The sequence below is a fragment of the Fringilla coelebs genome (genome assembly GCF_963513975.1).
Source record: "Fringilla coelebs genome assembly, chromosome: 2".
Taxonomy (NCBI): Eukaryota; Metazoa; Chordata; class Aves; order Passeriformes; family Fringillidae; genus Fringilla; species Fringilla coelebs.
The window spans coordinates 8,058,671-8,084,717 of record NC_140029.1 but is presented as its reverse complement, the minus strand read 5'-3'; the positions used below and the strand labels follow the sequence as shown (position 1 = coordinate 8,084,717).

General features: G+C 36.9%; 1 protein-coding gene across 2 annotated transcripts in view; it reads left to right on the top strand.

Moving 5' to 3' along the window:
* The window catches only part of USP9X (ubiquitin specific peptidase 9 X-linked), a 101,163-nt gene that overhangs the window by 41,507 nt on the left and 33,609 nt on the right, over positions 1-26,047 (top strand). For both annotated transcript variants that reach the window (XM_084201478.1, XM_084201477.1), the window contains exons 12-25: positions 427-633; positions 1,456-1,592; positions 6,641-6,774; positions 11,075-11,162; positions 12,756-13,098; positions 14,525-14,620; positions 16,214-16,425; positions 17,941-18,181; positions 18,392-18,541; positions 18,639-18,759; positions 19,219-19,349; positions 19,608-19,886; positions 23,059-23,184; positions 25,190-25,315. In XM_084201478.1, coding sequence (XP_084057604.1) covers positions 427-633; positions 1,456-1,592; positions 6,641-6,774; positions 11,075-11,162; positions 12,756-13,098; positions 14,525-14,620; positions 16,214-16,425; positions 17,941-18,181; positions 18,392-18,541; positions 18,639-18,759; positions 19,219-19,349; positions 19,608-19,886; positions 23,059-23,184; positions 25,190-25,315 — 2,391 coding nt within the window. The remainder of the gene's footprint in view (positions 1-426; positions 634-1,455; positions 1,593-6,640; positions 6,775-11,074; positions 11,163-12,755; positions 13,099-14,524; positions 14,621-16,213; positions 16,426-17,940; positions 18,182-18,391; positions 18,542-18,638; positions 18,760-19,218; positions 19,350-19,607; positions 19,887-23,058; positions 23,185-25,189; positions 25,316-26,047) is intronic.

The window sequence follows — 26,047 nt, the reverse complement described above, 5'->3', positions numbered from 1 at the left end:
GCCTGATTCAGAGGCATAATGATACTAAAGTTTTATGTATGTAGTGATTATAAGTTATTTAAGTAATCTTTTAAGTGTAAGCACTGGAGTTTTGTGAAAGCATTTAAAAGAAACAGCTGAGTCCTCTCTGATTTTTGGTGCAATTGTCAATGGTAATGTTAACTTTTACAAACACATCTGTGATCTTTGAATAAAGAGGCATCTCTTTTTAAGCTTCAAGGCGAATATGCTGTAGTTGTAAATATAATACTGAAGAGAAGAGCTCTTCAGTTGTGTCTGGCAAATGTTTTGCTCTAATTTGCTATTTATTATTAATGACAGGAATTAATGTGAAAGTTCTTTATGTAGTTGCATCACTTTATTGTTACATTGTTTGTTAACAGTGCAGGTTATCTTCTATAATATTTTTTTTAAATACTGTCTTAGGCAAGTTGGACAAATGCAAGCAAGAAACAGCGTGAGAAGCTGCTGGAGTTAATTCGTCGCCTTGCAGAGGATGACAAGGATGGTGTGATGGCACACAAGGTGCTGAACCTTTTGTGGAATTTGGCTCACAGTGATGATGTGCCAGTTGATATCATGGACCAGGCTCTTAGTGCCCATATAAAAATCTTAGATTACAGCTGTTCACAGGTGAGTAAACCAGTATGAAATAAGTCTCTGAGTTTCCTTCCACACCCCACAAAAAATTCAAGCTATTTGGTAATTTAACAAAAGTGTTGCTTACATAAATTTGTATGGTTCTATCAACTAGTACTTTTAAAATGTTACAGGACATATTTTAATCAACACCAGTGGTGCTTTAATGGGAGAGAGGGAGCGTAATACATCAGTTTGCCTGTCTTGTTGCAGTTGGTGATGTACTGTAATTAGCACACTAGAAGAATTGGAAAAGAACCCTACCAAAATAAATAGGGAGAAAGGAAAAGCAACCCCCTTTGTTTTTCCCAGACTTCAATTTTCAGTGGGTTTTGTTGAGTTTTTTTTGTGCCAGTAAGTCCTTATCTGTCCTGTATGTTAGAAAGGACCTAGCAAGATCCTTTTCATTTTTATTATACACTCTCCTTCCCTACCCAAACTTCTGTGAAAGTCTGTCAGAGTAGTAATTAATTATGGTTCGAAATGAACCATTATTCATCCTGTTAAGAAACAGTTTCTCATTGTTTCTTGATATTTTATGACAGTGAGTAGAAATAAATGGAAGAAGAAAGGAAATTACTTAAACACTTGTTAAATAAGTAGTGCTAAGTAGTGCCTGAGTGCAGGCAGTTTGTAACACACTGTTAGTTTCTGCCAGCATGTAGTGCTGCTCAGATACTTCTGTTATGCTTTCATGCTTCAAAACTCAGGTGATCCAGTATTTGACTTAGAGTGTTCCATCTCAGAAACAAAGAAAGGGAATTGGGATAGTTCTGCGATATGCTTGATTTTGATTATAAACTGCTGTTCTTTAAGGATCGAGATACACAAAAGATCCAGTGGATAGATCGTTTTATAGAAGAGCTTCGCACAAATGACAAATGGGTCATTCCTGCACTGAAACAAATTAGAGAAATTTGCAGTTTGTTTGGTGAAGCACCACAGAACTTGAGGTAAGAATGGGATTCAGATAAAATTTTGTCTGTTAAAAGTTGGATGGGTTGGAATTTAATTTTTTTTTTTTTGCAAGAGGTCTGGAAAATCTAGATAAAACCATAACCTGTGTTGGAAGATGGTCTTGAGTTTGTTCTAGTGTGTATAAATAGTGTCTAAAAAGTCACACACCTGAGTTTAGTAAGAGAGCATTAACTGCTTCTTCATACATGTTTTTAATAATTTTATGGTGACCTAGTGGAAAATCTGGATTTCTTTTTCAGTTATTCATGGCGAACAATGGAATTAGTTTACAAAGCAGAAATATGTTTTACCTATTTGCCTGTGTGGCTGTATGCACTCACATACATACACAAACATAGCCACTCATCCTTGTTCTTTAATGATAAATTCTTGCAGGTCATCTGCAAGTTCAAATGCTTAAAATCAAAGGTAGCTTTGTGGTCTGGGTGAAATTCTCTATTGATTTTCTCCCCTGAATGGAATAGATTAGAAAAGTGTGGAATTTGTTTTATTGGGGTGAGGGGGGTTTGTTTGTTTGTTTTGTCAGGGATTCATTTGGTGTTTGTTTCTGAAAGGAAGAAATAATGAGAAGCCATTATCAGTTTGGACTTGTTAAAGTATACATGATTATTTTAATTATTTTTAATGTCTTCTCAGTAAGAAAGACTGAGCCCGTAAGAGTACACATATTCACATCAGAATTTTTACATACTCCTGAAAACCATTGTTGGCTTATCAGTGCTGCACAATTGCTTTGCTTTAGTTCTTGTGAGCAGATAAAGTATTCAAGACAATGTTGCTATTACAGTCAGCTCACAAGAAGGTTCAAATCAGGGAAAGTTGAGGAATATAAGCTGCAGTTTGCACAATACTATCTTCTTACTGATAGCATTTTCAGGAGCTGTGATAATGTTGCATTCCTGGCTTCTGGAGTTTTCTTTTCAAATATTCAGTATTCTTTTCAAATATTCAGTATATTTTAATTCCTTACAGCTCTTCATTGATGATTATTTGAGGTTTATCCAAAAAAGTCACAAAGTTCCTGTCAATTAGCAGAAAAGGGTTTTCTCTGGAATCCTTCACCTTTTTCATGATGTAAGATCCAGGCAGACCAAGGTTATTCAAGTTGAATGCTTTTATCACAGTGCCTTAACAAAGATGCTTTGCTTTAAGTAATTAATTACTGAAGCACTTCAAGCATTCAAGGCACTGATTTAGGTTTCTGCTCCGAAGTAATCTTGGGGGGAACAAAACTTCTTTTAATTGTGGTCGTATAGGTTTCCTGCATGGTCTGTGTACAGTTAAATGGTTTGAATGTCTCTCCTCTTTTTTTTTTTTAATCTGACCATATCTTCCTCAGATTTCAGGGCAGTCTGCATTGCAGGATGTAATAGCACCTTATTTTTATGCTGAATTTGAAAACAAATATGGTAGTAAAGTGAACTTGGAATTGAAAGTTTTGATCAAGGAACTTAAAAACCCTTTGTTAGCAAGATACTGTTGAGGGGGTTGTTTTAGTCAGGTGGTATTACTGCCCAGGTGACTAGGAAGTGTGCTGAGTTGAAATAGTCAGTGACTTTCCAGTCCTCTGAGTTTTCTCATAACTTAATATTGATAGAGTTTGGAAACTGTAATGCATACAATACCTCTTCCTATCAGCTTCCCTTATTTGACTTAAAACTTTAACATCCTTCTAGAATTTGGAGTGAAAATAAGTCCAAACAGGTGTTTGTGACAACTGCCTCAAAAACATGTCACAAAGCACATATTCTTTATGCTACTCTTTTGAGGTGGGTCAGCTGACTGGCACTGGCAATGGAAAGTTCAGTCCAGATCAGGAAGTGCTGCTGTTCTTGGCAAAAATCTGTGTAAATTATCTTATGCCATTGGCACTGTAAAAATTCTTTTGAGGGGGAGGTTTTAATTGTTGCTAGTTACTCATGCAGTTGAACAAAGTGATGAATTGGTTATACAATTGCTGTGGCAAAATTTAGCTCCCTGATCACAAAGAAATGCTACATGTGTCAGGAAGTTCAGCTTAAACCAGAATTGCAACAGAAAATAATATTTATGTGAGTGCAAGGACTCTTATGGGTGCAAAGATGCTTATTAATACTTAGGAATAGTCACCTTTATTACTCATAATATTGACCTTTAGTTTACAGATAATCATCATAATTCTCTCTGTGTTGGGTGGTAGAGCTTCCTGTAGACCAATATCAAATGCTTAAGTTTGACCTGTATCTATCTGAGCAGTAGAAGACCAGTCTCTTAAATGACTTGCCCAGGAGAATTAAGTGAACACTGAGAGTTCAGTGGTTTCATAGTGCTTTAGGGCAACAGTGATGCTCCAAGTCACTTTTTACGCTAAGCAGTGGAGTTTGTGGGGATCGGTCGCTGCAATTTGGATTTTTTATCTGAATAATCTGCACTCTTTTAGTGGTATATAGCATTTGTTCAGTTGGCACAACTGTCATCTTCAAAAGCTGAGTTACATATGTAGTATTATATTGGGTGAGTTATATGTGCAGGTAAATAATTCTTTTTAATCCATTTAAATTAAGTTGTTTGGAATTTTGCCGTTGCCAGTTTATCAGTATTTTCCTAACAAATAAACATTCTCATGTCCTTTTTCATAATCCAAAATACTTTGTCATCCCTTTCAAAATGGTTTTTGATTTTTTTATACATTGACTTATGGTATCCATTTAGTATAACACAATGAAAATATGAGTTTTGCTGTTAGCTTCAATTTTTCAGGCTCCTCAGTTTTTGCACATTAATGAGTGTCTAGTAACTAATGTGTAATAATATTAAAGGTTAAATGATTGTGTCCCAGGGACAATGTCATATTAGTCTAACCTTAGATGCATAAGGAAAATTTTAATTGCATATAGACTTTGTCTTAATGCTAGAAAACATTCTAGAAGTTCTTCTCAAATCAGGTTTTTTTCCTGTGCCTAAAGACAATAATTTTGCCTTTGAGTCCATCCTAGCAGTGGATCAAAATAATATTGGAAGTGTTGCTCACAATCACTGTTAAAACTCACAGCTCACAACTCTAGTTATTTAAATTATTCAGCTTTTCAAAGTCATTGCTAACTGAGATGGATCTGTGTGCAAATGTACTCTTTGTGCATGTGGCTGAGAAAGGAGAGAAATAAAAAATATCTAACACAGAACACTGTAGTCTTCTGCTGATAAAGCTTTGGCTTTGCTGTACTGTGTGAGACTGATACAAATACATAATATTATGAATATAAATACACACTCTAATATCTTTGATTCCACAAAACATGCCATCTTGGTTCTGTTTGTTCCTTTAGTTGTTTGATCATGCGTATTTCCCAAATAATCAGTGTTCTTATTTTCTATTACCCTTTGTGAATGCAGTTCTCTCTCTGGAGGTAGCATCTTGGGTAACCACTAAAATAGGCATCCAATCTTTTGCTGGTTTTGCTGCTGCTTTATTCTCAGTAAGGAGGTTGGTGGAGATGGAATGAAACATAATTAGAAAGTTTCTTAAAGTGAAAACAGAGAGTGTTTTGAATCTATGAAGTCCTGTATGTTTTCTTTTTTTGTGCTTCCATCCATTTTGTTTTCTGTCTGAGAAATGTCTGGGTATTTGAGTGTTTTTCAAACTATTTTAGAAAATTCTGCATGTTATGAAATTTAATCTTCTGAAAACCACAGTGCTTAGCAGCCCAAAGTCTGTTGGTTGCAGATAACAAAATTGCTGGTGTGTTGGTGGCTTCTGTCTTTTAAACCCAGATGGACACTTATCTTTGGCCAGTGAATCAATTTATCTGTGCTGTTTCATCTACAGTGAATTGTGGTTATCAGCTGCAAAGATCACTGTCAGCTGATGCTCCAGCTGGGATTTCTTGCCTTCCCCACTGTTCTCTAAAGGTGTGGAAGTACTGTGGAGTGCTGTAGGCCATGTGGTATGGACACCCTCTTTCCCAGGAAGAATGAGAATTCCTGCCTGTAATCCACTCAGCTAATTCTGAGGTCCACTTGTTTAAGTGTTGAAAGAAAGGAGAACAGGTTGGAAATCAGATCTTTGTTTCTTTAGGGCAGGCTATGGGATCAGCTGAGTGGCTGTGAGGAATGCTGCTCTTCCCCCTGACACCCACTTGTTTTCTTTTTTTCTCTCTTCACTGTGGAGGAGCAGTTCTGGTTTATGCAGCCAAGATCACTGCTCTGATCTACAGCTACAGCAGTTGAGACACTTGGAGAGTGCTCTGCAGAGGTGATGAGTCTCCAGGCTCTAGAATTTGATAGTGTTCATGGCATGTGGGTGCTGGACACAAGCTCTCTGTAGTTTGCTTTTGTCGTCTGAATATTTCTAGTGTTGTTTAAGAGAAGCATTTTGGTCAGGTCTTGATAATACACTTAAATTCCAACATAATTATTTATTTGGTATATTTCTTTCCTTGAACTCTTCTGGGAGCTTTTAGGTTATATGTTCTGTGTAACAGGTTTTTTTTGCTTGTACCAACATTTTTCCACATAGTTATTGTTAGGAAAAAATCAATACTATTTTTAGGGTTTTTTAAGTATTGAAGTAATTGGTGTGGTTATTGGCTAGTGTACTTTGACTAGGGTATTGAGATTACTTGGTGTTATAATGTTAAATGTAGAAAAGAATATCAGATGGCTGTGGGAGAAACCAGGGTTATACATGTTGTAGTTATACTGTAGTTGAGCGTCTCTACTGTGCATTTTGGGCAGGTGTTTATTTATCTTCTGTCTTGCTGCAGATACTCTCCTTCCAGCACACTGAGCTGCTCCCATTGCTCTGATGTTTTCCATATATATTGTAACCATAAAATCCTCATAAATTAGATGCTTTAGTAACTGGTAAGAACTGTTAATACGTCAGAAGATAGAAAAATATTGTCAGAAATTTCATCTGTGTTCTGCTTGAGATATTGTAGGAAAATTTGGATCTTTCGTCAAAGATTTGTCTCTTGAATTGATTTTTTAACTATTTGGTGCAAAGCTTCTTTCTCTTCCTCTAACACTTGTATTTTAATTTCAGTCAAACTCAGCGAAGTCCCCACGTGTTTTACCGACATGACTTAATCAATCAACTTCAGCACAATCACGCCCTCGTTACACTGGTTGCAGAAAACCTCTCTGCCTATATGGAAAGCATGAGGCAGTATGCTAAAGGTGAGTCTTAACATCAAAGTTGCTTTGTGGACTATAGGAGAACTCCAGTTGAAAATAGAGCTAAAAGTAAATTCCCATAATAAAAATATAAAGTTTATTTGTTTAATTTTCAAGCATCTGTGGGGTTAATAGCTTTTGTGGTGACTGGGTAACAAAAGCTTAAAATACTAATTTTTTTCTTTTTACAGCAGAATATGAGAACGTGGCAGCCATTGTTTATGAGAGGATTGATTAAAATCATCTTGCCCTACTTAGGCTAGGGTAGTTTTCTTGTGGAAGGTTCTAGTAGTAAACTTCTAGTTTTGAATTTTGAAGGCTCCTTTGACAAGTTCTTTAATTACCTTAGTTTGCAGCCAATATTTGGGATTTGTCGGGGAGGACTTCAAACCACAGGGATACCATTTCTTTTTCCCTTGTAGCTCCCACATCTGTTCAGGCTCTCTCACCGTGTTTGTTATTAGCAGCACTTGAGCTGCACATTGTGTTAGTGTTTTTGTATTTTTGGCTATATCCAGCTCTTTCCTGATGAATTTACCCTCTTACTCTGGATTAACTTTAACTACTGAGGTAGAAGCATGGAAGTGAAGGAGAATGGTGAGCCAGGAAACTTGGTACACTGGACCACAGTTCTTTAAATATAAAATTATGCCAAGAGAAGTGAAAGGAGGAGATTTACATTCCTCCTTCCCCACCACTGACTTTACTGACTGGAACCAAGGACTGTTCTACCCTGGCCTCATAACAGCCTGGCAGCTTTTCTGTTGCATCTCAAAAAATAACACAGTATGTTCTGGAGAGATTCAATTATGGAAGGATTCAATGTAGGTCATTAAGAGAGGAAAGGATATTTGCACATTGGAAAGTTTGTAGCTGCCAGTGCACAGGAAAGGGGCCTTTTTGGAATTCATGTGTTTTGGAGTATTAAGTATGTATATATATATATATATATTTATTTATTTGCATGTATGTGTGTGTATATTTGGGTATACTTTGCGTGTATGTATGGGCATATTTATAAATGTATTTCATGTAAGAGATATCCAAAATACATCCTTGTGGACTTGTGTAAATAATGGTGCTCTGTGAACATGGTCACTTCAGCGAGGTGTAGGCCAGTGAGAATAACATTCAGTTAAATCTACGTACTGCAACCGTAATTTCTCTATTCAGGAATACATGGAGGGGTTTACCCTAATTTAAGTACCTTAAGTAATTATAGCATTGCACTAATAATGTTAAAATAACACTAAATTATTTGGTCTGTTCTCAGTATTAGTGCAGGAACTATTTTTAATTTATCTTATTTTTTAATTCTCAAGCCAAAAGGTCATTTTTGAAAATATTGTTTACATATCAAATTGTTGAGGGCTGAAGAATTAGGCTGATGACTTGCATTATTCTTTTCCTTTCCCAAAAACCCACATTGCCCTGCCCCTCCCCAACTGTAGTGACTCAGTTAAGCAGTGATACAAACATCTTCAATAGGAATTACAAGTGTGTAAAGGGTTTAAATTTAATCTAATTACAAAGCAATTAAAATGTTCTTTCTTGAGATGAAGCTGCTGCAGAACTTCTCGTTTGTATCAGAGTACAAAAGCAGAAGAATAATAGTGTGGGGTTTTTTATTAGGTACTTTATTACATTATTAAGGGCAACCAGGAGATCTTCCTCATGTTCCAGATACTGTGCTCAGACTGTAATCCACAGCTCCTATGCAAAAACTCTTTAATTTTCAGTTTTATATACTAAATAGAGCAGAACATAGACTGCTGTGATGTTTGTCTTCCATGCCTTCATGAAGGGGGAGAAAATATGCCAGGGGGCTATATCAATAAAAGGGAATAAAGGGAAAGGGAAGAAAGATTATGCATGTGAAGACATAAAGAAGTGGAAGCTGTAGAATTAATCTTGGCTGGAGAAGGTGAATGAGGCAGAGGGGGAAAATTCAAGGCAAAGATACAAACCGCACAGGTCAAACAAATGCCATAGAAATAAAAAATCCAGTTGTTGACAGATATTCTTGGCACTTCACACTGCAATTACTATGTAATTTGGATATTTTAAAATTAATTCTGAATTTGCCATATGTTTGTTTTCCTTGAAGTCTTCCCTAGTTGTGTTTGGTGATGGAAACCAGTGTTTCTAGTCTTCTGTTATTCACTAATGTATAGTGTTTTCTGGGATACTCCCCTTTAATATGTTTGCCTTTTTAGGGTAAAGAGAAGCCTAATCTATATTTCTCAATTTTTCCCTGCTCTCTGGTTTTCCTTTCTCTTTAACTCATCCTTTCCTTCAGCTCTGCAAAGTCCTCCTTGAGATGAGACAGCTGCTCTTGGATTTTTTAGTCCTGAAGGAGGTCACAGTTTTATCTTTTCAAAGATTTATCAAAGATCTTTTGAAAATTTCAATTCTCCTTTATTTCTCTTTTTCTGAGTAATAAAAAATCCAAAGTGTTAATGAAATGGTAGAAACTTTACCATATAATCTTCTGTGTGTGTTTATCACTAATTATACTTAAATTTTCAACCAGTTGTTTTCTGCTCCAGTGTGTAAGAGGAATTTTTAAGGACATTACACTTCGACTTGCTGTGGGATGTACAGGGTAAAAAATAAATCTGGAAGATGTAGAAATAATGTGATACAGAAAATATTTAGGGAAGTGGAATTTTTTTGTAGTTCAGAGTTTTTCAGAATTCTGAAGTACGTCCACACTGCCTGTCTGCAGCCAGCTGGATTTGACTTCTCCTGTCATTGCTACTATTGATGTTGTGTCTGTGAATTAAACTTCAGTCAGGAAGAAAAAGCCCAGATAGTTCCCACAGTGAAAATAAGCAAACACCACCACCTCCCCCTCAACAAATGAAAATCAAACAAAAAACCCACCCTCAACACCCAACACTTCAAGTAATCTATTTTAATTTCTCTGCAATACGCTTACCTACTCTGATTTTTTTCTGCTGGAGACGCAGCATATTTTACGGGTTTTCTGCTTCTAATTATTAAATAGTTTTTGTTTACATACTTTTATATTATTTATTCAGATTTTTTTTCACATTTCTCCTTTTGCCAATATGCTCATTTATGATCATTTCATGAAAGTTATGATTTATTTTTTAAGGCTTTCTGATGAACATAATGTCTTCAGTTTTGCAGACATTAGTTAACTACTGGTCTTCTGTTTCCCCTGTCATTCAATATTGAAGGTAGTGTACCTTTTACATTTGGATATAGAGAGGAATATTTATGACAATTATTTTTCTCTTTATTTTGAAGCACTGATGTACTTCTTTTTACCCCCTGCCTGATGTAATAGGACATACTGATTTTCAGCTCTGAAGATAAGTTTTAGTGTTAGTCTTGATGTTGTCGTGAGATGGTCTACCATGGCTGGGTCACCTTAGTTAAAGGCAATCTGTACATCTTTGCAAATAAAAAATAAAGCATTGATTAGTTTATAATGGAGCTGTCATAATGAGTGTATCATGATGAAATACTGCTGGTACAGATCTAGATTGTATCTTTTTAATTTAAAAAATGTAAACAACAGCCAAGCACCAAACAAAACTACACCAAAACCATGTTCCTGTGAACAAAATTGCTGTTAAGAAAATATTATGATGAACGTAGACAAAATGCAGGTAAAAACTTGACTTCATGCCTTACTTTCAAAAGATGACTTCTGTTTCAAGCTTCTCAATATTACAGGCATTTGGGATTTATTTTTGGAAATTTGCAGTAAATAAAGTGGTCTTATACTTTCTTCCTCTGAGTGATGTTATGTGCATAGCTATGTATAAAGGTGGCAAAGAAATGGAGTCATGATTTCCTCTGGAGAGGAAAAAGCCTAAAAAAGAGAAAAATGAAATTTTGGAAGAGATGCTGTGTTACAAAACTAAAGCATCCTCAGAAAAAAAGCACTGGATAATTGAGTTATATGCTTGGTATACTTCTATTTTCAACTGACTTCTGACTTCAAACTGACTACTTGAAAATAGGAAAAATTTATTTGAATAAGTAGAGTGCAAGGTCTTAATTGTTTTGTGGCACTTTCGTCATTCTGAACAATGAGCACATAATTGTTGATTTGATTATAGACCTCAGGAGTCTTTGCCTGTGTTTAGCACAGGAAGAAGCATTAACTGGTAGCTGACTGCTGAAAATGCTTTTCATACGCCCCACTGAAAATGGACTGGGCTTGGATTATATTCAGAGTAACAAGTCTTCAAACACATCCTGTCTTTTGGAATCAGCATCACTTTTCTGAGTGTGTTGTCTAATTAATAAAATGTTTTATTTGCAGAGCATGGTGAGTATGATCCTCAGACTGTGAGACCAGGAAGCCGATACAGTCACGTGCAGGAAGTACAGGAACGACTGAACTTCTTACGGTGAGTTTTAACTTGAACATTTGTTTGACTTCTTAAATAATATTTTGACTGCTTTTTGAAGAAAAATGCTTTGCATTTCTCTCTCTTCGATAGCTTTAGTTTGTTTTGTCAACTTCTTTCAAAACTCAGATGCAAAAGTACATTGAATGTTTTTGGTTTGGTTTGGTTTGGTTTTTTTTCCTGGAGAGCTTTTATGCTGCTGTTGGATATATGAAATAAATTTTATTAGACTATTTGGAATCTTATTCTGCACTAAGATTTGTATTTTTTCCTGTCTGTGTGCAGAACCTTACTGACTTAAATATAGTGTGCAGTGTATACAGTTACATTCCTATTGGGGTAACTTAGTTTAAAATTTAAAATATTCCAAGCAGGGATATGGCCTTGTGTCCTTACTTGTATCACACCAGAATTAAATCCATGATCATAAACTGTCACATATTTTCCTCACTCAGTGATGATGTGTTGGCAGCAACTGAGCCCCAGAAAGAAAGTGCAATAAAAAAATTATTTGGATGATTTTGTCCAGCTCCTGTTGGAGTAAAATAAGAAAACAAAAGATCTCTGCTCATCACAGAGCTGCAGAATGCTGATGCTTTTTAGGCTGAGTCTCTCTCAGCTTTTTCCTACTTGGTTTTAACCTTGTTTTAAATGCGTAAAAATACTTGAGCGGTTATATTTGAATTATTTTTTCCTTGTTTTCTAAAGGATATTTTCTTTTATGTTTTAAAATTTTACTGAGAATTTTCATTAACTAAACTGAAGTGTTAACTTTAATGAAATTATACCATAGCACATGGATAGCACACTTAATGTATCACTCCTGCATGTTCAAAACTGTAACTTCCTTTGATTTAAATTCACTATTTGTTAATGTACAGAAATTTATGAAATTCCATGGATGTCAAATGTAGAATATGTATGTAGCAATTTCTGAAAAGCAGTGCCATAACTCAGTCCCTGATTTCTTATACATAAAACATTTTTAAATAATAAAAATTAATCTAAAGAACTTTATCATTTGTTCCTCCTAAAGAAGCATCCTTAGTGTTAGCTCTCAGGTTTGAAGTTCTTAATAATTGTTTCATAATGATTGAACACAAATTAAAAGCTTGCTTAAATAAAAGGAAAAATTTCCAGTTCATTGATTTCTGCTTCTGGCTATGCTCCATGCTAATGATACCTTTTTTGCAATTTTGCTAAATCAAGTCTTAAAACGTAGTGAATCATTGCAAAATTAATTTTTTCTCGTATGTTGCAACCTGATTTTTAAGCTAAATAGTGTACATTAGGAAGTGTGCATTTCTTTGTATATAAAATGTAAACAATGCTTGGTATTTTTGTGCAAGGCACTGTTTTACTGAATTGTGTTCTTTTTTTGTTTGGAATTGATTGGTCTTGATTCATTCAAACTTACTAAGATATCATGGGGCTGATTATGAGTGGACTGATGATGTAAATAAAGTTCTCATACTTGTGATATATACATATGTATAATGTGCATATCCAACTTTGTGCCTGTACTTTTTACTGCATTGTGACTCTGGCTGTGTATTAGACAGTGCTGTTAATTGTCTCTTTGTTTTGCTCAAGATTTTTATTGAAGGATGGTCAGCTGTGGCTCTGTGCCCCTCAGGCGAAGCAAATATGGAAGTGTTTAGCAGAAAATGCGGTTTATCTTTGTGATCGCGAAGCCTGTTTTAAATGGTATTCCAAACTAATGGGGGATGAACCAGACTTAGACCCTGACATTAATAAGGACTTCTTTGAAAATAATGTGCTTCAGCTGGATCCTTCCCTATTAACAGAAAATGGAATGAAATGTTTTGAACGTTTCTTCAAAGCTGTGAACTGTCGAGAAGGAAAGCTAGTAGCAAAGAGACGAGCCTATATGATGGATGACCTGGAATTAATAGGATTAGACTACCTTTGGAGGGTGAGTTAATTGAAGGAAGCATCTGAAAGGTTAACTGCTAAGACTTTCTCAGTCTCTTTAAGCTTTTAGGAATGTGTAATTTATTAGTAATGGACTGAAATTAGGAAAATCTGCTTTTTCCAACTAAATACGTGGCTTTTGACTCCACTGTCTTCCCAGCAAGTGTGCAAGTTGGTAACTTTTCAGACTGATGTTAAATGAACACTTATTTGAAACATAAATATATTTATGTATGCACATGAAATTAAAAATTTGCCAATACTGTTGAAGAAGAAAAGATCCTTCCAGGGGAATTTTTTGTAGATTTCTCTTTTTTTTCACATGCACATTATAATTAAGCTTTGTTTCATGCAATTTGTAATTAATTAATTCCATGGCATTCCTTCTAGTGGGGTAAACTGAAGTGATTCTAGATCAGACCAAGTGATTGCTGGTCTGATTCTTCCTCTTATAACCACAACATTTTGACTAAACATGGTGGTTTTGTAGGATCTGTAGATTCCATATAACACCTATTCTCTCAATATAGAACCTTCCTTTTCAGTAGAAAGGTTGAAGCTTCCTGAAGCTTGCCAAATCTGTTGGTGAAAACCATCAGTATTTAAACTGTAACCTGATTTTTTCAGAGTACTTCTACTTCTCAAGAGCTGCATTCGAGCCCACAGTGGTGCCCTGTGGCATGATTGTCATGGCTATGTGTTTGTAAAATGTGTACAGCAGCAGTCTTCAGTAGTTTTGGTTTTGGCTTCTTGAAGGGTTGGGTATTTTAATCCTGGTGATAATAGTTAAAACCAAAGTAGATCCCAATTTTTATACAAATAAATTCACTTCATGTTTGTGAACAGAGTCCCCACAGAACATTAGCATGTTTTAGTTTTGGGATCAGCTTACTCTGATCAGCAAAACTCATGAGGCTTGAGCTGTGTGCCCTGCAGGGGTTCTCTGTAAAACCTGCTGTCAGCCCTGGTGACTAGTAATTAAAATTTAGATTATCAGGTTAGAAGCAGAATTCATTTGCTTGTCCCGTTTCCATCCATTCAGAGCCATTTAAATCCTTGAAAATTCTGTCTCGTGATGTACCTTGTTGAAGCATCTGAAGTTTTCTTGCTCTCTGAAACAAGAGAAAATTTGAAATGTTATGTGAACATGAACATATAAACAGTGCTTTTACTCCATTTATAGAATATAATCCTTTTTCGCCAACTCTGAACTTCAAAACTAATTAATTATTATTTTTTCCTCATATAATCATCTTGAGTATAAGTTTTATTGATTGTATTTTCTAACTAAGCGTTTTAATCCCTTTCACCTCATAAGATAATTAGACATACTGTTGTGTTGAGATTCTTATGTAGTAGTTTTGGTTTGCACTTTTACACCAGCAAGTTTTAAGAGATGTAAATGCTTTTTTTTCCAATTGTGCTAGGTTGTGATTCAGGGAAATGATGACATTGCAAACCGAGCAATAGACCTTCTTAAAGAGATCTATACTAATCTTGGCCCAAGGCTGCAAGTTAATCAGGTAAGAAAAAGCAACAAGAAGACTGAACAAAATAAAGATCAAAATAGTCTTTAAAAATAGTCTTTAAATAATAGTCTTAAACATCAGTTTGGTGATATTTTTGTAGTTGAAAGATTTGAAAACAGGAAATAGTTTCCGTGTTTTGGCGGGTGAATCCAGCCATCAAATTCTGGGCAGATGCAGCGCTAAAGTTTTTTTCTCATATTTGCAGACTGAACTCTCATTAATTTTTCCTACTAAGATCATCTGCTGTATTTGCTCTTGTTACTCAGAAAACAGTAAATGTCATAAGAGGAAAGCCTTTTGTTGCACTACAAATTGTGGCACTTACTCATACGAGTATGTTCAGGGGCTGGGTCTGTAGGGTGTTGTCACAAGCTAATGTAATCTCTTTTTTCTGGCATGCCCCTTACAAAGGGTCACTGAGTTTCTATGTAGTGGTCAAGCTGAGGTCTAGCAAATCAGATAGTATCTCCCTGCATTAATATTTGCTGGGAGCTTTATGGAGTGGACAGAGAAGAGATACTGGGTTTCTGGGAAGGGGATTTCATCCACAGGGTCCTTGACAGGTTTGTGTAGTGGACCCTTGAGAACCTTGTGAGGTTCAACAAAGCTAAGTACAAGGTTCTGCAGTCGAGTTGGGGCAATCCCAGGCACAAATACAGGCTGGGGGATGAACAGATCAAGAGCAGCCCTGCAGAGAAAGATTTGGGGGTATTGATTGAGAAGAAGCCCAACATGCACTGGCAGCCCACAAGGCCACCTGTGTCCTGGGCTCCGTCAACAGCAGCATGGGCAGCAGGTCCAGGCAGGGGTTTTACCCTTCTGGTCTGCTCTGGTGAGACCCCACCTGCAGTGCTGCATCCAGCTCTGGGATCCCTAACATGGGAAGGTCATGGACCTGCTGGTGAAAGTCCAGAAGAGGCCATAAAAATAATCAAGGCCCCTTCCAGCCTAAACCATTCTGTAATTATGTGACTGCACAAATTTAGTGGAGGAATTTTGTCCTTTGGACAATGTCCAGTTGATAACTTGCCAGGTGTATTTCTTTAAACTGATATTCTACTTGTCTTCAAAAACACTTTCATAATCTTCAGAGCTGCCAGTCTGCCAGGTCCAGCACAGCTGCTCTAGGTGGTGAATTCACAGCCATTCAAGCTGTATTTTCCTGCAGTGGCAGATGGCGAGAGGCTTCTGTCTTGCTGTAGGTCTGGGCTTACTAAGCATGCATTCATCTGTCCATCTGCACATGCTTAGCTCTGTCACTTCCAGAAGTGCTGGATTTACATGCACACAAGAATTCTTTAACATAGTCTCAAAAAAGGAGAAAGTCCAATTCAGTGTTCTCTGTCCAAATTTTCACTTTTTCTATATACATACAGTATGGTTACAGCTGCTGATGACGTGAGATTATTGAAGTGCACACTAAATTAGATCTATCTATTGATCTGAGTTGCTGGAATAAAACAGGTTTATTGAGTAACTTGCATGTCTTGGTTTTGGGGAATTTTTTTTTTCTGTCATTTGGTCATCCTTCTGAAAAGATGGATTCTAATATGTCTTGTAATTACACCAATTTCTTAATGTAATTAGGTAGTGATTCATGAAGACTTCATTCAGTCCTGTTTCGATCGTCTAAAAGCCTCCTATGATACATTATGTGTGTTGGATGGAGATAAAGACAGTATCAACTGTGCAAGACAAGAAGCAATAAGGATGGTGAGAGTGTTGACTGTTTTAAGGGAGTATATAAATGAATGTGACAGTGATTACCACGAAGAGAGAACTATTCTACCTATGTCAAGGTATGTGTGAAAAAGCAGTATCATGATTTTGATTTCTGTTAAACTAAAACAGTACTATTATCCTTGAGATTTTTACATGCTAAATGGCTTCTATTCAGGAAATGGTTTCACAGTGTTTCAGAATTCCCCTTTCTTTGTTAATATATGAAACTATATTTAAAAATTTTTTTTTGAAAGATCAGGCAAATACAAGTGTATATGAAAGGGGCAGCAGGCCTAAAAATAAACTTGGTGGTTTCTTCTGTAACTAGCATAACATACCTTAAGGCTCAATTGTTTTGGATATAATTCTTTATTTCAGATAATTACTTAAAAGCAGTGCTGTTCTTTACTTTAGCATTGGCAAAGCATTTTTGTTTCTCGTAGTCTTATTTTACAAAAACATGTTGTAAATGTATATATTCACCTTCCAGAATAGTTTGTAGAGATTTCAGTCTTACTTTGCAAGATTAAATTTTTCATTATCTCTAAGTGAAATATTCTGTAAGCTCCTCACGAGGAGGGGAGGAAGAGAACCAGTACTTTGAAGTATATCTATTTTCTGTACACCTTCACTCTTCTTATACTTGTCCTTGAGTGAAAACTTAGCTTAAATCCTTGGTGTCTCTATGGATTTTTGATGCAGCTAACATATTTTTAAACATGGTGGAGTTTTTTCATCCACTTACTTTAAATGACCTTTTTGTCAGAAAATTTGAAGCAATTGCTATTTCTTCATGGTGTGTCAGTAATTTGCTGTGTTGCTACAGCTTTTTTTCTGCATATATTGATTGATTGATGAGTCCTAACAAAGTTTTCAATTGTGAGTACATTTTTTTTTAATGGGCTGCTTATTTGATTAGACTAATCTTTCACAGGCCTTGTTAGCAAGGAGCTTTATGAGGAGTTTTTGCCTTTTGTTACATGGGATTAGTTTCTTGAGCTTATCTGGGCACATCTTTCCTAATGAGGTCTCTGCCATTGTGGGGAGTGTGATCACTGCTGATGTGAAACCATTTCTTCCTTTTTGACTACTTCAAACTTTCTTTAAAAGATTGTGATTTAAAAACTGTAATTCTAACATAAAACTTATGACAGCTTTTGGCAGAATAAGGCATTAAGGCTTGGCAACCTGATGGATTTTTCTGATCTTGGTGTATTTAAGACTTGAGTTGCTTTGCTAAAAGAGCAAAACATCATTGCCAGTCTGATTAAGCTTTGTTTGCACATTTTGATCAAGCAGTTACAAGACAGAGGAGAGGTCTAAAACTTTATAAGAGACTTCTAAAATTTCTGTCAGTGTTCCTAACCTGATTGTAAATTTGACCATATGATTAATGCATTTGCACTGAGTGTGGCTTCTTGAAAGATTCTGTGTATGTTGTTGCCATAGTTGCTGGGGCTTTCACTAAATCTTACACTGAAAAATACCATGTAAAGATTTGATGTTGAAATACCTGCTGCAAAAAATGCAGGAAGGAAAAGAATTCATTTCATGAGGACAAAAATAACTTTTGCTTTTCTGTTTATTTTCAGAGCTTTCCGTGGTAAACATATCACACTTGTGGTTCGTTTTCCAAACCAAGGCCGGCAGGTGGAAGATTTGGATATTTGGTCTCACACAAACGACACGATTGGCCAAGTGCGGCGTTGCATCCTCAATCGCATTAAAGCCAACAGTGCACACACAAAAGTAGAGCTGTTCATTGGGGGTGAGCTGGTAGATCCTGCAGATGACAGAAAATTAATTGGGCAGCTGAATCTCAAGGATAAAACGGTAAGTGTTGCAGGCTGGGTATTTACATCAATTCAGATGTTCCTTCCCTTTTGTAAATACTTGAAAAATATCATGCATGGCGTCATTTATTTTTGTGGAATAATTCCATTCTTTCTTCTTTTTATTATGCCATTAACATTATATCAGATGCTTATTTGGTAACGAATCTTAATTTTTGGAGAGTATTAAAACTATGATTGTGTTTTTCAGCTAATTACAGCTAAGCTTACGCAGATAAATTCTAATATGCCCTCAAGTCCAGATAGTTCTTCTGACTCTTCAACTGGTTCTCCGGGCAACCACGGCAATCACTACAGTGATGGTCCAAATCCAGAAGTTGAAAGCTGTTTGCCTGGAGTGGTAAGCATTTTCTGAAATTACCAGTTCAAACATATTTTTTCTTACACTTTGTCTTTGGCTAACAATTTTTAATTTTTTAAAATTTGCTTATTTTAAGATCATGTCACTGCATCCTCGATACATCTCTTTTCTTTGGCAAGTTGCAGACTTGGGCAGTAGTCTAAATATGCCACCTCTTAGAGATGGAGCTCGTGTTCTTATGAAGCTCATGCCACCAGGTAAACCTTAACTTGACCCTTTTTTTATCTTGTAATGTGCTGTAAAATAATTTCTCATCTGATGCATACAAGTGAAGATGGGGTAATAAATTCTGGTAATTTATTGGTACTGTAATTCATTACTGTTATCCTAATTAGGTCTGTAAAAGATTTCCCAAGTAGTTATTTCTTATCTGCTATATGAAGTTGCATAGTTTGCAGTTGGTACTGGGGTTAATGTCACAGTGCAGTGAAAATGGGGAGCATTGTATTTTAAGGTGGTTTTGTAGCACTGCTTTAATAGGATCACTTTTGACTGTAATATTCATTGGAGAACATTCTGTAGTCTGATTTTGTCTGTAAGTTTTTGCAACTGTTCTGAGGCACTTAAAATTTTTCAGAATTATAATTGTAAATAGTACTGGCTTGTTGTGGAGTACTTTTGCTGCAAAATGCCTATAAGTTGTGTTTTTATTGCAGATAACACTACGGTCGAGAAACTAAGAGCAATTTGTTTAGATCATGCAAAGCTTGGGGAAAGCAGTCTTAGTCCATCCCTTGATTCTCTGTTCTTTGGTCCTTCTGCCTCACAAGTGCTGTATCTAACAGAGGTTAGTGATGCTTTGCCTGTTCTTTAAAAATTGTCAATTCTCTCTGTGACAGTCCTGTCTGTTACGTTATGGAAGCCTAAGATCAAATTCTGTTTCGAAATTAACAATTGAAGATACTAAACAATTTACTGGCATACATGTGTATGGCCAGTGCTGTCGAAGCATTGCTTATGTAGTATTGCTACAAATTCTCACGGTCAGTCATCTATATCCAAGCTGGTACATTTCCATTAGTTAACTCTGTATTTTCTTCTACAGGTAGTTTATGCCTTGTTAATGCCTGCCAGTGCACCTCTGGGAGAAGACGCCAGTGACTTCCAGTACAACTTCCTGAAAAGTGGTGGTTTGCCTCTTGTGCTGAGCATGCTGACCAGAAATAACTTCCTGCCAAATGCAGATATGGAAACTCGAAGGGGTGCCTACCTTAATGCTCTAAAAATAGCCAAATTACTGCTAACAGCAATTGGATATGGCCATGTTCGAGCCGTGGCAGAAGCTTGTCAGCCAGTTGTGGAAGGCACGAGTACAATTTCACCGGTAATATAAATCTTCCTTGCTGCAAATAGCAATGTGCTCTGTGTTTTATGATGTGTGCAGCAGCATCTCCTTACTTTTCACTGACAATCTGTTCTTTGAGTGCATTGCACATCAAGGACTCGCGGTACTTTTAGATAATGTTTTGCAATTCTAAAAAAGAGATCAAGTTACTAACCAAATCCTATTTCTTGAAGACTGTAAAAAGTTAGGTGTGAGATGCACTTGCTCTGTATATTATTTTCAATGGTTTGCATGATTGTCAGTATAGGTAACTTCTCATTTTTAACTGTATTCATCCTTCTGGACAAAGTGTCCAGCACACAGCAGGATAAACACATCATGTGGTGTGTGAGCAGTTGGCTCACAGGTTGTGCACAAAGGGTTGTAGTGAATAGTGACAGAGTGGTGACCTGTCACAGGTGGGGTTCTGCAGGGCTCCATCCTCAGCCCTGTGCTCTTCAACATCTTCATAAATGAGGTGGATGCAGGACTGGAAGGGATACTGAGCAAGTTTGCAGGTGATAGAAAACTGAGAGGAGCTGTTGATGCCCTGGAGGGCAGGAAGGCCTTGCAGAGAGGTCTCAGCAAATTAGAGGACTGGGCGATTACCAACCATACAGAGTTCAACAAGGGCTGGTGCCGGATTCTGCACATGAGATGGGGCAGCCCTGGATGTATGGACACACCGAGGAATGAGATGCTGGAAAACAGTGACACAGAAAGGGACCTGGGTGTCCTCCTTGATGGCCAGTTCAATATGAGCCAGCAGTGCCCTGGCAGCCAGGAGGGACATCTGTGTCCTGAGGGGCATCAGGCACAGCATCACCAGCTGGGCAAGGGAGGGGGGATTGTCCTGCTCTGCTCCACGCTGGGGCAGCCTCACCTTGAGTGCTGGGGACAGTTTTGGGCATCATGATATAAGAAAGATGCAAAGCTCTTAGAGAGCATTCCAGTGGAGGGCCACAGGCATGGTGTGAAGGGCCTTGAGGGGAAGCTGTGTGATGAGCAGCAGGGGACACTTGGTCTGTTCAGCCTGGAGGAGACTGAGGGGAGACCTCACTGCAGTTACAGCTTCCTTGTGAGGGGCAGAGGAGGGGCAGGCACTGATCTCTGCTCTGACAGTGACAGGACAGAGGGAACGGCCTGAAGTTGTGTCAGGGGAGGTTTAGGTTGGATGTCAGGAAAAGGCACTTGCCCCAGAGGGTGGCTGGGGAGTGGAACAGGCTCCCCATGTCAGTGGTCACAGCACCAGCCTGGCAGAGCTCAAGAAGTGTTTGGACAATGCTCTCAGGCACATGTTGTGACTCCTGGGGATGGTTCTGTGCAGGGCCAGGAGTTGGACTTGATGATCCTTGTGGGGCCCTTCCAGCTCAGCATGTTCTGTGATAAATGTGAATTCCCCATCTGTGAGGTTCCATCTTAATTAGTTTCTTGATATGTCAGCCCATCCTCAAGAAGACACAGAGAGCCCCACTTCAGAGCACTTAATTCCAAAATACTGACTGAGATCCATCTCTGAATTGAAGAAGTACATTCCCCTTAAATCTCAAACATAAGTACCTGTTCTGGTTAGCTGCATCTGTTAGAAGATACATAATTAATTATTTTTCAAGTAAATCAAAACTTGTAATGATTACAAAGAAGTGAAGATCCCTTTTTATGTCTCATGTTAGAGTATAATAGGAATATATTAAGGCAAACCTGTTTGCCACCCTGTCTTTCATCTATTTAAAATGAGTACATTTTACTGCCCTGTTTTCTTATAACAGTTATTTAAAGGGCAGTTTGGACCTCACATTGCATCACTTGAGTCTTGAAGTATTGCTTGAAACAGACTTAGACTAACTTCTTAGGAGGTGGTAACATTTGTCTACAGTTGCTGACTTTCACTATTTAGAGTTACAAACATCTGATTTAATAATAACAGATTTGTTGGAAAAAACACTGCTATTCTTGCTGTCACCATCATCCTTTTTGAAGGACTTTTGGTATTTTTTATTCCCGTGGGATGCAGGTGGGATTTGTTAAAACTTTTAATTTCTCTTGCCTTAAGCATAAGTACCAAAGCATAATTTCTGTCTTGGCTTTCCATCACTATTTAAGAGAAGGAGGCAACCAAGGTTATGTATCTGTAGTTTTTCATTTATTGGTCTGTTGCTCTCACTAGTACCTTTAAGATTGTTACTTTCTTCCTTGTTTTCATAGAAGGTTGAATTAATGATGTTAAATACAGTGTTCTGGTACACAGAACTGATTCACCCCATATATATTGCTGTTGATCACTTCCAATAGCATCCAATAGCTGATTGACTGGGGAAGCTCTGTTAGTCTTCAGTGGAGGCTTTGTAACTTTGCTCTCTGAATCACGTGTCTTAGTGCAGCTGACAAAGCAAGGGTGTGACCAACACCAGACCTTACCCAGCAGCCTCACAGTGTGTCTTTTGAGCAGCATTTGAAATGGGCTTTTTGAATGACCTGGTACAGGAAAACTCTTCTGTTTTAATTTGTAACCACAGCACACCATCTTTTGTTTGTCTGTGAGAAGGAAACAACCATTTCAGGTTTTGTCAAAACTATGGAGCTCTGGCAGACTGAGAAGAGAGGGATCTATGCTCAAACCAATACAAAAAAAAAAGATAAAAACTTGTCTTGCTGTTTCTGTTTTGAAAATATTACAAAAACCTGGAGGGATCATTTAGAACAGAATTCTTCAGGAGTAACTTAAGTGTTTAAAATGTACTTCAGTATAATAAAAACTGCAGCCGTATTCTGTCTGAACGCTCTTATCTAATCCAGAGGGAGCCCCCGTGTTTGACCAAACCCTTTCTTTCCCACATCTACTGAAAGGGAAGGAGGCATTGTAACAGAAAAAAATTCTGTTAGCTTGAAGTAATCTGATCAATAAACAAGCCCCCAAACCTAATAAGTTTTGAGCAAGTGCCTTTCCTTTCAACTACTTGTACTCCATGATCGTCCACTGCAGCATAGTGTCTTCAGGTGTGATGGTATCTGTTTGAAAATGAGGAGATTTATTTATGTTGGCCTTTGCACTAAGTTTTCCTTCCAAGATCTTATCTACTTCTATCAAACTTTTCCAAGTAACTTTAGATCTTCATATCTTTTTGCTTTTTTTTCCCATGTAAAAGTAAGTATGAGAAATACTTTCTTCCAGATAAACCAGGCTACGCATGACCAGGCAGTGGTGCTACAAAATGCCCTACAAAACATTCCTAATCCAACTTCAGAATGCATGCTGAGAAATGTAGCAATACGTCTTGCACAGCAAATATCTGATGAGGTTGGTGAATTCCTTTCTGTATCACCTTTTTCCTTATAGCATCTTTTCTATTTTCTTAATCCTTAAATTTTTGCTTTGTAAGACACAGATTTTCCTTTTAAAATGTTTTAGGTAATGATCATATGAAGGAGAAAAATCTCAAATCCAGTGTATCTTTATATATTGAAGATGCTTTAATGACACAAATTAAAACCTCAGTAAGGCTAAACAATGTGCTTTGCAACCATAGTGGTCTTATGTGTATGGTGTGGCCAAAGCCCATTTGGATCAGGAATCAGGAGTCTTGTTAGAGAATGTGTCAGTGAATTCAGCTGAGTTCAGCGGGAGCTAAAATCACAACAGCTTTACCTTCCTCTTCCACCTGCATCTGGATCCCTTGGTTTCCAGGGTGGAAGCCATAAATACTGTTTCTGTATTGTATAGCATATGTGCAAAACTACCTCCAAAACATTTCTGAGCTATCTAGATAGAAGATATTATTATATTCTCATCTTAGTGTTGACAAGTTCACTATCCCCTGAGAACAAAGGGCAGTGTCTAAAGAAAGCACAACATGCTGCACTGCAAGACTGAGCCATCTACCTTCCATCAGTGGTGGTTTTGCTTCCATAGGTGTAAAATCAGCCAATTCAACTCTGATTTAATCAAATTTCTTATATAGAAGAAGTATCTTTTGAGGTGAGATGTGGGGAAAGGTTTTTTAATTCTGCCTTTGTCTTTCCTAGAGGCCTGCTAATAAATAAATATTTTTTCTTTCACCAAGTGCATCAAGCAAACAAAATCTGAATGTATTTAACAGTATTGTTGTGGAAGATTTGTCTGTAATTTTCTGAAAATATGAATACTGCTGTAGATCTAAATTTCATGTGTATTTAGTTTACCTTTGAAAGGTTTTTTTGCCTTTTCATGTTTTGATGGTCAAAGACTCTTTACAACGGATCTCACAATTTAAAAAAAAAAAATCTGACATAGTTTCCATAGGCCAGAGAGAAGGCTTTAGCACAGACAGGAATAATTCACCTTTTTTAAAACAGTTGATCCTTAAAGACTTTAAAACTACAGTGAGATAAAAAAGCCCTGTTGTTTTTCTTGTGGCATTGTTGCTGTAAGGTTGCTTTGCTTGTGACAAATATAAAATACCTTTTATTTTTCTTGGAAATACTGTTAATGTCCATATAAGTTGAAAAATGCACATTGTTCAGGTTTCCTGATGCAGATATCTACCTAGCTCAGTTTTTAAGTCCCCTTTTTTCATTGTCTGAGCATTAGAAAAATAAAACTTGAAATCCACCTGTCTGCCTTCTGCTTCTAGAGATCACCTATTTTTTGGACAACTCTGTTTTGAATACAGACTGCAGATAAGTTTGGTAGTTTTTTTGAAAGTTGATATGAACCCTAAATAATAGCAGTTGGAGTATGTTCTGTAATGTGTGTATATCAGCAGAAACTACTGGATGTTAACTCAGACCATGCACAAAGGACTGAAGAGTGACTCTGCATTCATTCAATACATGAGCTGTGTTCTTATTCATGTTCAACCCTCTGTGTCTTGAACATGAAGCAATCCCTTTATATAATGATCACATACTTGATAACATCAGTGTGTTCAAGCTGGCTATCAGCTAGCACACCATGGGGAGAAACCCTAAAATAAGTTCAACTTTTTACATTACTTAAGGGACTGGCTGCCTTCCAGATGAATGTTTGGTGTTTTCTTGGGTTTTTTCCCTAAATAAAGAAGGTTTTAGCTTTGAAATTGGTAGTTTCTGCTAAGCCTTAGAACCAGAGTTGCCTACATCCTACTTTAAATTTTACATAAGTGAAATATAAATACTCTTCAAGCTACATTATCTGTTTACTATTTAAGGAAAAAAAAAATCTTTGTTTTAACATTTTAAGTCTTAAATTTTCTGTGAAATACATTTGTGGGAATTTAGAATCCATTGCAGAGTTATTTGCAGCTGTATTCTAATGTTGCTTTAGTTAATTTCTCTTTTTTTTTCAGGCTTCAAAATACATCCCTGACATCTGTGTTATCAGGGCAGTACAAAAAATTGTTTGGGCATCAGGTTGTGGATCAGTTCAGCTGGTTTTCAGCTCAAATGAGGAAATTAGTAAAATCTATGAAAAGGTAAGAATTCCTGAACAGCTGCTTTTCTGCATTACTGTTTGTTTTTGTACAAAAGGGAATAGGTACAAAGGGTTGACCTGGTCAGGTTTAGAGTGTGATGAGTTTTTAGGTGGATACAGTGATGTGTTTCAGAATATAGTATATTATTGTCATAGCACAGCTTAATTTTCTATTCCAAATTCCTTTCCTCAGTAACTGGTGAATTTTAACTTGAATCTGGTGTCAGTTGAAAATTGCACCAGTTCTGTAACGTGTTTTCAGCCCAGTTAGATTCTGCATCTAAATAAGGAATAAGCATTTCCTGCAAGGCTAATTTGTCTAGTCTTCAAACTTAAAAGGTCTGTTCTGCAGAAGTGATTCAAAGCATATGTGCAGTCTAGAATGAGAAGGAAGAGCTAATTGATGTGAGGAGCATTGGAAAAAAAGATTTAATTGCTAATTCTGTATGGCTTTTCTTTTATTCATGGGTATATGTGTGGTTTACACAGCTAGTTTGGAGTTGGGAGTTCTGTATCAGTAGATTATCACACATCTTGTGTTTAAGTGATGTTGCTTACAGTTACAGGAAATAATATGGATTTGGACAATGATTTTAAAAAAAGCATCTTCCTGTTTTTATCTCACAAAATCAGGGTTAGTACTCATCAGTACTTGTCCAAGAGTGAAAGGAAAAGGAATACATAGAGAGGCTTAATTCTTGGTGTGTTTGCTGTTGTGTTTAAATGATCAATT